The sequence below is a fragment of the Trachemys scripta genome, chromosome 4 (assembly GCF_013100865.1).
Source record: "Trachemys scripta elegans isolate TJP31775 chromosome 4, CAS_Tse_1.0, whole genome shotgun sequence".
Taxonomy (NCBI): Eukaryota; Metazoa; Chordata; order Testudines; family Emydidae; genus Trachemys; species Trachemys scripta.
Genome location: NC_048301.1, coordinates 127841557 through 127854295, shown reverse-complemented (window position 1 = coordinate 127854295; position 12739 = coordinate 127841557). Strand labels below are relative to the sequence as shown.

At 42.6% G+C, this 12739-nt stretch overlaps 1 protein-coding gene across 1 annotated transcript; it reads right to left on the bottom strand.

The window, feature by feature from the left end:
• Positions 1–1170: 1170 nt before the first annotated feature.
• On the bottom strand, positions 1171–11871 carry SNRPC (small nuclear ribonucleoprotein polypeptide C). Its single transcript, XM_034767429.1, has 6 exons — positions 11750–11871; positions 9977–10019; positions 8554–8662; positions 5591–5680; positions 4789–4893; positions 1171–1524 (listed from the first exon to the last, which is right to left on the bottom strand). Exons 1-6 carry the CDS (start codon positions 11755–11757, stop codon positions 1400–1402), a joined length of 480 nt encoding a protein of 159 aa, XP_034623320.1. The 5' UTR covers positions 11758–11871; the 3' UTR covers positions 1171–1399.
• Between the last annotated feature and the right edge of the window lie 868 nt (positions 11872–12739).

Here is a 12739-nt window from a genome sequence, read left to right as displayed (position 1 = left end):
TTGAACACCGATAATACTTAACATCCCACAAAGCCCTGCAGATACTGCATGAGAAAATTCAGTGCTAAGGACCTTGTGTTTCTCAAAACACCCCAAGAGTGATTTTTAGATAGCTTTGATTCTCAAAATTTCAATGTTTCAATCCTACTCTTGGAACAAAAAGCTCAGTGTTTAAAAACTGACTCCTTTTCTCAGCTACACAACACACCCAACAGGGATAGCCACTAAGCTTGTACCTGTTTGAGCAAAGGACTATGGCTATAACTATAGCATCCCATAAGCCCTTATACTGTCTTGCCCCTTAAGTAACAAACCACCACCACAGTGTTTCAGATAAGTAACTTGGCTGACCAAATACTTTTTGTAGAACGTAAATAACTCCCACCACCACCACATTAGACACAGCAAGTACAATCCAGGAGACTCTGAACATAGAAATAATTTTCTACCCAATATTAGAGCCAAAATATACAGAGCTACTCTGCTTGTATGTGGTGTGAAATTGTCTTAGTGCAATGCAGATGTGGAACTCCAATAAAGCATGGCACTTCCAAAAACAGGACCCCATTATTACAGCTAAGTGGCCCTGGGCCTGGTGCAACAGAACTTTTTTTAAAATTTGAAAAGTGAAACTAGAACTGACAGCACTGACGACTTAAATACTGTCTATTTACATTATAGGTACAGCACAAGTAAAGGCAAGTATTCCCCTACACACGAGAGCTACTTTACTGCAATAAATAACACTAGAGCAATGTTTCCCTGGGGCTATAGCGCCAATTGCTATAGTTTCTCTGTAGAAGGGCCAGCACATTATGAAATACATCATATTTGGCAGCAGCATAGGGTTTCATTGAATGTTGCAGGGATTCACTGCAGTCCTTTCAGACATTGTATTTTTATTAAAAATAGCCTGCATTTATAGTTTTATAAAAGTGTTTCATACTGCAGGGAACACATCACAGTGTATCAAAACGGGGGGGGGAAAAAATCTATCAAAAAGGGATAGAGGGATGTTGCAATGGAAATCTCAGAGAAGAAAGCACAAAAGACAAATTTAGCACAAGGCTGTAAATGAAACGGGGTTAGTGGGGGATCTACATATCAGGTTTCTTATTCTACTGGAGACCGCAAAACACACACATAGGAAAGCACATCCAACTCTCTGTATCTAAACCAGCATCAACATTTTATTGTTACATTTCAAAAGCAAATGGTGCAAAAAACAGTTACAATGCATCAGCCCAGTGCTCCCTAGATCAGACCTTCTGCAGTTTGAAGGGGCAGCAGGTCTTGTCATCACACCGTTTTGATATAAAATCCTGGAGATGCAGCACCATGATGTTCTGGTGAACAACATAAAACAGAAACAAAGGAAAGTGTAGCTCCACTTCTATCTCTATCTTTCTGGACGGGTCATCCCTGGCCTCGTTGGCACCATCATGGGCCTGGAGGGAGGTCTCATCATTGGAGGGCCTGGCATCATTGGCATGTGTCCTCCCATGGGCGGCCTCATCCCTGGAGCTACAACACGGCAGAAAAATAGAAAGCACCAGAATAGGCCGATTAGGCATCAGTACAAAACAGTTTGAAAGAGGCTGAACTTAGTCACTCTGCTGACAAATATCTATATTCTAAGTTTAGAAAGAATAAAACCATTGATCTGCAAGTCTTCTGGATACAGGGAATAAGTCTTCCTGAGAGAGAGTCTAGTGATTATAGGACTAGGAGCCAGGACTCTAGGGATATGTTTCTAATTTTGACATAATCATTATCTTATAGGTGGATAAACTATCACTTAATTACTTCACAGAAAGGTCAGGAAATTAACTTTTAGAAAGTGCTTTGAGATCCTCTGATGCAACGTGCTACAGAATGGCCGAATAACTTACTTCTCGTCTCTTTGCATGACAGCATTATCAGGAAGGAAAGCTTGAATCATTACAAACACTAGATCAGGGGTGGGCAAACTACGGCCTGCAGGCCGGATCTGGCCCCTCAGGGCTTTGGATCTGGCCCACGGGATTGCCCCCCATGGCCTCATGGGCCCCGCGCTGCTCTCAGCTGCAGCCGGCCCAACGTCCCTGCGGCCCCTGGACCCTTGACTCCAGGCACAGCCCCCCGCAGCTCCCACTGGCCGGGAACGGGGAACCATGGCCAATGGGAGCTTCAGGGGAGGTAATAATATATGGAGATATACCTATCTCATAGAACTGGGAGGGACCTTGAAAGGTTATCGAGTCCAGCCCCCTGCCTTCACTAAGAGGACCAGGTACCTGGAGGCACGGCAAGGACAGCGCACATGGAGCCCTCTGACACCCTCCCCCTTCCTGGAGCGGCGTGGGGACGGGGACAGGGCAGGCATGCAGGGAGCCTGCCCTGGGGCGTGCCACTGGCACCCCAAAGCCTGAACCCCTCCTGCACCCCACCCCCCAACTCCCTGCCCTAAGCCCCCTGCCTGCACCATGCACCCCAACACCCTGCCGAGCCCCCTTGTATACTCCACACCCCTCCTGCACCCCAACCCCCTGCTGCACCCTGCACCCCAACCCTCTGTCCTGAGCCCCCTCCTGCACTCTGCACCCCTGCCCTGAGACCCCTCCTGCACTCTGCACCCCCCTGCACCCCTGCCCTGAACCCCCTCCTGCACTCTGCACCCCAATCCCTTGCCCCGAGTCCCTTCCTGCACACCGCACCCCCTCCCACACCCTGCACTCCCTCCTGCACCCCAGCCCCCTGCCCCGGCCCTGCATACAATTTCCCCACCCAGATGTGGTCCTCGGCCCAAAAAGTTTGCCCACCCCTGCACTAGATCATGTTGAATCAATTATTCAAGTATTCTCAGAAGATTTGCCATTTACACCTCTCACAAGGACAAGCATTGCACTGCAGGTTAGTCTGAGATGTAAAGTCCACTCTTTATGCCCCTTATTGAGTGCTGCTTCTCTACTACTGAGAAGAGCATCACAAAGGACACTGCACCACTGCTGATGTGTAGTTTTATTCCTTGGATCCTACTGTAGAAATACTCAGTGAATCCAGACATGCTGTATGACAACAAGCCTTCATGTGCCAATACTGTCAGTACAGAGATGGAAAATAATACCCTTTTGATTTTTCCTTTACCAATTTCTTTAATAACTCTTAATATTTCTGGGATTACATTCCTTGGCAACACCCCAAAATATTTCAAATTCTACAAAACTTCACATAATACACTGCAATCTCCACTTATCTCTAAAATATATCTACCCCCCTGGTGCAGACACTACTTAACAGTGCATGCAATTTAACACTACACAAATTTAGTATATTAAGTTAACAATTAGGGCTGTCAATTAATTGCAGTTAACTCAAGTGATTAACTCAAAACAAAGTAACCCAAGTAAAAAAATGAATCGTGATTAATTGCCGTTTTAAATCACACTAGTAAGCAGTAATAGAATACAAATTTAAATTAGTTATAAATATTTTTGGATGTTTTCTACATTTTCAAATACACGGATTTCAATTACAACACAATACAAAGTGTACAGTGCTCACTTTAGTGTTATTTTTATTACAAATATTTGCACTAAAGAAAAAATAGTATGAGGTGCATTAAAAAAATACAAGTATTGTAGTGTAATCTCTATCATGGAAGTGCAACTTACAAATGTCGATTTTTTTGACATTAATTGCACTCAAAAACAAAACCCATGTAAAACTTTAGAGCCTACAAGTCCATTCATTCCTAATTTTTCTTCAGCCAAATGTTAAGGACAAACGAGTTTATTTTACATTTATGGGAGATAATGCTGCAGCTACTTCTTTACGTCACCTGAAAGTGAGAACAGGCGTTCACATGGCACTGTTGTAGCCAGCATTGCAAGGTATTTAGGCGCCAGCTATGCTAAACGTTTGTATGCACCTTCATGCTTTAACTTGTAAATTGCACTACTTTTTGTTTATTTTTTTACAGTGCAAATATTTGTAATACAAATAATATAAAGTGAGAACTCTACACTTTGTATGTGTTGTAATTTAATTCAATATATTTGAAAATATAGAAAAATATTTAAATATATTATAAATTTAAATTGTATTCTATTATTGTTTAACAGTGTGATTGAAACTGCAATTAATCACGATTATTTTTTTAATCTGGTGATTAATGTTTTTAATTGTTTTGACAGCCCTATTAACAATACTGTTTAAAATAGTTTAAAGATCTGGAACGAAAATGATATGGGGTACCAGGCAAACTGTATCCAATTTTTACTGCAAGGGAAAATTATGGAGATAATGAAATCATCAGTCAAAACTTGACCTCAACACAAGGATTATCAGATACTCTTGGTTATTAAAGTGGCATTAGTGACAAAAGCTAAGGACATCAGTTTTACCACTCATCTCTAACACCACGCAGAGGCCAGTGGATCAGTACGGACTGAGTGCAAAGGATTACCTACTGAAACACTACCACAACCTGAAGACTTTGGCCATTTCCCCATCCAACTACTGACCTAGCTCAACTGCTTAGCATACAAGAGCTGATCAGATTTCATCCTGAAGTTAAGTGGCCACAAGCTAGTGTGTGTCAATAAATTTAACACCCAGGTACTCCAACTGCTTAGAGAGAATATTTTCCATTGACTATCATTTACAGACATTCACTTTGCTGTGAATCAAGATATTAACAAACAACTGGAAACATCTCAATCACCTTGCTAATCTAAACGAGCAGTACTCAATTATAAAAAAAATAAACAAACTAGAAATTACATGTTTCTGCAGGCTGAGACTTACCAGGACCAACCGGCATCATTCCTGGAGGAGGTGGGCCCATCATTGGCATCATTGGAGGTCCACCCATATGGGGAGCTGGCATCATACCTGGTCGTGGAGGACCAGCTGAAAGAACATGTATAAAAACTGATTACACGCACATCTAAATCAATATATGTGTCATGCTAGCAGATGCGAAAGTGATGTGGAATCCTAGTTAATAAACACTTGTAAACGGCTAAAGATCTTCAGTTTGTATCTTGTACAGTCTCTTATGATAGTGTACGAACATTCCTTTTCAATTTTAGTTCACTTTTCAGCAGCCAAGAAATTAGTCAATCACCTGCTGCTGCACATCTAATAAAAATGACCAATCTGTCCTGCAACAGGGATAAGATCTTTAATAATAAGGAGCCATTTCCCAAATGGAATGCAGAGCATATTAAATAGTTTCTCTTCTACTTCAAGAATATGAGTGGTGTGAGTGGCTTCATTAGAGATACAGTAAAAAAGCTAGCATGCAAATGAAGGAACAGTTATTTTACAGCCTATTGCATTTAACACCACTATGCAAAATGTTAGAATGAAATTGCTAAAAAACCTCAAGATTATTCAGAGCTATTGGAGGACTCACAAAGAACTGCTTTACATTTTCATTATCAAGCTCAGGGAACATTCTGAGTTCACAAATTACTTTGTAATATTTTAAATCAGAGGACACTTCTAGCAAAGTCCTATTGAAGAAGAAAGCGAGCAGTAGCCAACAAATAGGTATGCTGCTGGCCTGCTGCTCACAATGCAAGAACTCAATATTCAAACTTACGCATATTGGGAGGAGGGGGGATCATGGCTCCCGCAGGAGGTGGAGCAGAAAAAGGAGTAGGTGGAATTTTGCCTTGTTGAAATGCAGCCGCTACATTAGGAAATAAGGGGAGACAGTCATTAATTTGTCAACAGAACTACTATAGTATTCTGACAACACGAGTTTCTCCCCACCTTGACTCTTTCCCAAAATATAATTATTTACATCATGCTGAAATCACATGTGGTCAGAGCCTCCTGAAAGCTGCAGTACAGGCTGGACTCTTCAACATGTCCCAGCCTGAATACTGCTTCTACTGAGGCGGAAGTACACACTGTATGCCTTTTGCCTTCCTAAAAAGATGTATAAATACCGATTATCTAAGTCAACAAAAACTAGAGCAGACTGAGGAACTTCACATAGTTAACTGAATGAGAAGTGGGATAGCACATGAAATTCCATGCTGACAAATGCAAAGTAATTAACAGGAAAGAAAACATCAACTACTCATACACACTGTTGGATTCCAAATTAACTTCAAATGGTCAGGAAAAAGACACAGGCATCACTGCAGATAACTACATGAACACCTCTGCCCAATGTACAGCAATGGTCAAAAATATCAGACAAATATCTACAACGGATATAAAGAATGGAACAGAAAATACTGACAGTATTATGCCTTTTAAAATCAATTATAAACACCCACTTGGAATACTGTGTTCAGTTCTAGTGACCTTATCTCAAAATGGATATGGCTGAAAGAGATTGTTCAGAAATAGGCAATGAAAGGCATAGATAGACTTCCATATGAGAGAAGACTGAAGAGACAGATTGTTTAGAGAGGAGACAAACGAGAGGAACATAACAGAGATAGCAAAATTATTAATGGTATCGAGAAGTGAAATTTAGCACTTTTATTTACTCCCAAAATACAAAAACAAAAGGGACCATCAATGGCAACATATTTAAAAGTCATTCTCTTCTTTAAGTTTCGTCTCATGGAGATTCAGTCCTGCCTGGAATATCATGAGAGCTGGAGGCTTCTGCCTCAGGCTGCTCTCCCAGCCAGCATTACCACACGGTCGTACCTACCCCAGCCTACCCCTTGCTCCCATAGCTCATGAAGCCTGGACAGTAGTAAGGAGCAGTTCAACTTATGGAATGACAAATCTAGAATGAAGGATTGCACTCTATGGGCTACATTAAGATTATTTCAGAGTCCTAGATAGCATTTAGTCCCTATAAAAGGCTTAATGAACATTTTCCCCTGCCCTTAACAAAAATATTAATTGATCAGAGCAGCTGAAAAGGGTAAGGAACCCAGGACTATAACTTAGAGAGAGCTTCCATATTATTTAACTCATAATTGATATAATTCCAAGGAAAATTTCACAGCGCGGTCTGTTCTAAGGGGGAAAGTGCCGGGGGGGGGGGGAGTCAGAAAAAGTAATAGTGACCTGTTTCTGCCTTTTTCGAATTGGGGACGTTTCACGTGTTAGGTGAACGTGATCACCACTACACTACAGGGCTTCTCTTTTTTTGCCACAGACTTTGCCGAATGCACAGGAATGTTTTCTCTGGCTACAGAAGCTACCTAATGCAATGTCTATATCTATGGCCTTCCTGCTCACAAAACAGTCATGCCCCTGCCTAAGGCTGACACAGCGCGGAGTGCATGTGACACAGCGACCTGGCTCGGGCAGGATCGCTAGCGAGGTATGACACTTTTGCCGTTAAGCAAACAGCAATTCTTTCCTGGCCTCTGCCGCTGAATGCCTCCATGCATTACGCTGTGCCCTATCAGTGCAGGAGGACTGCCTGAGCTCGGAAAATATGTCATCGCAAGTGCGGTTTTTTTGCCTTCTAATCTGCAATAACTTCAGGGACGGAGATGATAGGGGGAGCGTAGAAACATTCTGGGGGACTGCATGGTCACCTGTGCTGCTGAGTTTGCCACACTGGCCAAACAGGAAATGAAATTCAAAAGTTCCCAGTGCTTTTCCTGTGTACCTGGCTAGTGCATCTGAGTTCAAAGTGCTGTCCAGAGTGGTCACAATGGAGCACTTTCGGATAGCTCCTGGAGGCCAATACCATCGAATTGCGTCCACACAACCCCAAATTCGACCCGGCGATGTCTATTTCAGCATTAATCCCCTCGTCGGGGAGGAGTACATAAATCTATTTTAAGAGCCCTTTTAAGTCGACAAAAATGGCTTTGTCATGTGGACAGGTGCAGGGTTAAATCAATCTAACGCTGCTAAATTCGACCTAAACTCGTAGTGTAAACCAGGGCTTACAGTTCTGCAGTGGCACAGCTGCACCATGGTAGTGATTAGTGAAAACGCTACCTACATTGATGGGAGAGCTTCTTCGGTCAGCATAGGTACTCCACCTCCTTGAGAAGCAGTAGCTATGTTGATGGGAGAAGCCCTCCCAACAACATAGCACTGTCTACACCAGTGTTAGGTCAATGTAACTATGTCGCTCAGGGATGTGGATTAAGTTGGTAGCATAGACCAAGCCCTAGAGAAAGGGAACAGTGTTTTGGCTCTCCCACAATAGGAGGGAGCTCAAAAGATGTCCTTCAGATCTGCAGCAAAAGGACTATTAGAAGTTGCTGATATAGGAAGCTGTTTCACAATAAGGGTTTGGGACTTGGTAATTTAGGATAATATGCCATTAGCTTTCAAAAAAAATCTCCAATGAAGTAGGTGGAGAGTTATGCATAAAAACCTGAGCTGAAGATGACCCTTAAACTAACGGCCTACTAATACAGGCACCCCTCATGTGAAACCCCATCAATTTTAAGAGAAGTTCCATCCACAGAGTAGCTACATAACTAGATTCTATATTACTTTCCTGTTCAGACGCACAAGTCAGGACCTTCAGTTTATAATTTACATCAATCCAATGCAACAGGACAGAGGTAGGAGGGAACCTTTTAAGTGAAATGATCTAGATCATGAAGTGATTTTTCTTACTTGTTTTATCAATCAGGCTCTGAGCTTGTTCTTCCATCCATTTCTGATAGTAATCTTTCACATTCTCTTTGTGTTTCCGACCACTGCAGTGGGTCTTTCTCACAGATGGCTGCAAAATGAAGAGATGCTGTTGTCCATGCACTAAGCACACGTGAGCCAAAGATCTATTTCAAGTTCATATAAAACCACCACAACTTGCAGTCAAGAAACACACACATAGGTTGAGTGGCATACACCAGTGGTTCTCCGCCTTTCTGGACTACTGTACCCCTTTCAGGAGTCTGATTTGTCTTGTGTACCCACAAGTTTCACCTCACTTAAACATCACTTGCTTACAAAAATCAGACATAAAAATACAAAAGTGTCACAGCACACTATCTGGGCTTGAAGATTCAGCAGGAGTATGACTGAAGCCCCAAGCCCCGGCAGGTGCGCCCCGGCTCTCCAACTTCTGAAGATTGTCATATGCGGCTCGGAGGATCAGTAAGTTTGGCCACCCCGGTATAGTATATAAAGCAGCATAAACAAGTCATTGTCTGCATTTAATTTTAGTTTGTACTGACTTCACTAGTGCTTTTATTGTTGTTAAATGAGACAAATATCTGGAAGAGTTGATGTACCCATGGAAGACCTCTGCGTACCCCTGGTTGAGAACCATTGGCATATACAGTCAGATGACCGATACAGTCCAATATCTGTGTTTGGAAGCTACAGATCTCTACATCTAGTTTAATTTTTTATACGTTTATTTCCTACGATGTGAACAATATAGTCGTCCCCAATATGCTCACTGTGACACCAACTGGATATATTAATTTGCATGACACTAGCAAATCTATAAGAACCCATGAAACATGATATGAGAGGTACAGCTTATATGGAGAAACAGATCTTACATAAAACTTAAAATTTAATATTTTGAGGGGGTTTCATATTGGTAAGGAAATGTTCTTTTCAAGCTTGGTATCTTCATTTTAATAGAAGGCAAGATGTTTGACTTATCGTTCAGTTCAAAAATAGAATTTAGAGTAAATCTATTGTTTCTAAGAGGGAACGATAAATGTTCAAACTTATTTTTTATGTTACTGTTGGATGAATGCTGACAGATATTTGACAGGGTAATAGCTTTCCCCAAATCAATTTTGCCACACCACATCACATTGGGCCAGACCCCTCTCCTTTTCACAGGTATTCTTCCTTTTAAATAATCAAACCTGATAAAACTGTACCATTCAGTCTCAAGTATAATGGTGCCTCTCTTCTCCAAGGTACAATGTTATGTTTAAGAAAATCTCTCAGATATATTATCCCTAAAGTAAATATATATTTATGTAGCAATGTACCCAGTACTATCTTTTCAAAGGAAAAACTGATCTCTAACTGGATACTCAAAAAGTATGAATACAAAGAGTTTGGTACTTACAGAGTCATGGGTGAGGTATGTGTCACAATAGTCACAATAAAACCTGAAGAAAAATAAAACTGTTTTAGAAACTGGGGGAATTATTACTTATTTCCAATACTTAAGATCTGTACAAGATTAAAAATATACATTTTCAGTTAGAACCTGTTATTTCTAGAAGTCAATCAATAGTCATTTACTTTGACAGGAAAAAAAATTAACCTTTTAGTTTTATCTTCGCTTAACCCCAATATTTTTCTGTCTCAAATCTAAAAAATTAATTGGGGCCCCAATCCCACAAGCAGACCTGTATGGGCAGACCCTTCTGCTCATAGAATCATAAGACTTGAAGGGACCTCAAGAGGTCATCTAGTCCAATCGCCTGCACTCATGGCAGGGCTAAGTATTATCTAGACCATTCCTGACAGGTGTTTGTCTAAACTGCCCCAACATCCCTGGGCAATTTGTTCCAGTGCTTAACCAACCTGAGAGTTAAGAAGTTTTTCCTAAAGTCCAACCTAAACCTCCCTTGCTACAATTTAAGCCCATTGCTTCTTGTCCTATCCTCAGAGGTTAAGAACAATTCTTCTTCCTCCTCGTAACAACCTTTTATGTACTTGAAAATGGTTATCGTGTCCACTCTCAGTCTTCTCTTTCCCAGAATGAATAAACCCAATTTTTTCCAATCTTCCCTCATACATCATGTTTCTAGACCTTTAATCATTCTTGTTGCTCCTCTCTGGACTTTCTCCAATTTGTCCACATCTTTCAAGAAATGTGGCGCCCAGAACTGGACACAATACTCCAGCTGAGGCCTAATCAGCACAGAGTAGAGAGAAAAAAATTACTTCTCGTGTCTTGCTTACGACACTCCTGCTAATACATCCCAAAATGACATTCGCTTTTTTTTGCAACACGGTTACTCTGTCAACTCATATTTAGCTTATGGTCCACTATGATCCTCAAATCCCTTTCCGCAGTACTCCTTCCTAGGCAGTCATTTCCCATTTTGTGTGTGTCTAACTGAGTGTTCCTTCCTAAGTGGAGTACTTTGCATTTGTCCTTATTGAATTTTCATCCTATTTACATCAGACCATTTCTCCAGTTTGTCCAGAGCATTTTGAATTTTAATCCTAACCACCAAAGCACTTGTAACCCCTCCCAGCTTGGTATCATCCACAAACTTTATACATGTACTCTCTATTACATTATCTACACCAGTGATGTAGATAGGGTGACCAGACAGCAAGTGTGAAAAATCGGGACGGGAGTGGGGGGGGTCATAGGAGCCTATATAAGAAAAAGCCCCAAATATCAGGACTGTCCCTATAAAATCGGAACATCTGGTCACCCTAGATGTAGATATTGAACAGAACCGGACGCAGACCTGATCCCTGCGGGACCCCACTCGTTATGCCCTTCCCGCATGCAGAATTCCACTGGTGTCACAGGCCTCCTTTTTCACGACTGGGGCTGTAACTAGTTTGCTTTGTACAGTTCTACCCCCCCCGCCCTTCCGCCTCAGCCACCCCCCTCCCTCACTGCCCCCTACCCCAGAGACCCCCCCCCACCCGCCCCCCATCCCTAAGCCAATGCCCCCCTCAACGGCCACAGCCCCTCCGTCTCTCGCCGCTCCGGGCCCGGCCGTCACCTCCCTGCTCCCAGGAGGCCCCCGCAGCTCCCGGAATCGGGGCAGCAGCAGACTCTGAAGGCCCGGGGGGTGACTGAGCGGGAGGGGGGGTCCCCAGCCGCCTCCCCACCGTCCCGCGGGGGGCCCGGCCCAGGCTCACTCACTTGGGCATGTTGCTCTGGGGCCCAGGCGCCGTTAGCAGGAAGTGAGACAATCGCTACGCGACTGCTTCCCGCCTTCTAAGCGCTTTGGCGTGACCCTCCCTCGGCACCCGTAGTAGAGCCTGCAGTACTCTACTACTATCTCAACGATCTTGGGCGCTTTGCAAGCCGGGATTTGTAGTTTTTCTCCCGTCCCAGACGCCTATGGTGCCTCGCGAGGGTCAAACGCGACCATCTCTCAGCGATTCGCTTTTCCCTGCGGAAAGTGACTCTCAGAGCGCGTGGAGAGAAGGGACAACGTTTCTCTGGGATAAACTTCCCCACATTGCCCCGATGCTACCCTGTCTTTACTGCGCCTTCCCTATACTGTCCCCATACTGTTCCTTCAAAATTCCCCTTCTCTTAAGCTCCCCCATGCTGCTCCCTCTAGAGCAGTGGCTCTCAACGTTTCCAGACGACTGTACCCCTTTCAGGAGTCGGATTTGTCTTGTGTACCCCCAGTTTCACCTCACTTAAAAACTTTTTGCTTACAAACTCAGACATAAAAAATACAAGTGTCACACCCACTAGTACTGAAAAATGGCTTACTTTTTCATTTTTACTATATAATTATAAAACAAATCAATTGGAATATAAATATTGTACTTACACTTCAGTGTATAGTATACAGAGTAGTATAAACAAGTCATTGTTTGTATGAAATTGTAGTTTGTGTTGCCTTCACTAGTGCTTTTTATGTAGCCTGTTGTAAAACTAGGCAACTAGATGAGTTGATGTACCCTCTGGAAGACCTCTGCGTAGCCCCAGGGGTACGCATACCCCTGGCTGAGAACCAATGCTTTAAAGATTAATCTTTAAATTTGAAACCTAATTTGGCCTCAGTCAGCTTTGTCATCAGATAGACTATTAGAACATTAAATAATATAGTTGAAAGAATGCATCCCTGGTGTCCTCCTGATTCTACTGAAAATCAGTCTGTATTACAATTGTTGA

What these genes read in the sequence shown, in the direction of transcription:
- SNRPC (XM_034767429.1), bottom strand. An exon ending in CATACCTCACCCATGACTCT is followed by an intron (nt 8,663 to 9,976) that starts GTAAGTACCAAA and finishes TTCATTTTGCAG; the next exon opens with CCATCTGTGAGAAAGACCCA. An exon ending in AATGATGCCGGTTGGTCCTG is followed by an intron (nt 1,525 to 4,788) that starts GTAAGTCTCAGC and finishes GCCGTGTTGTAG; the next exon opens with CTCCAGGGATGAGGCCGCCC.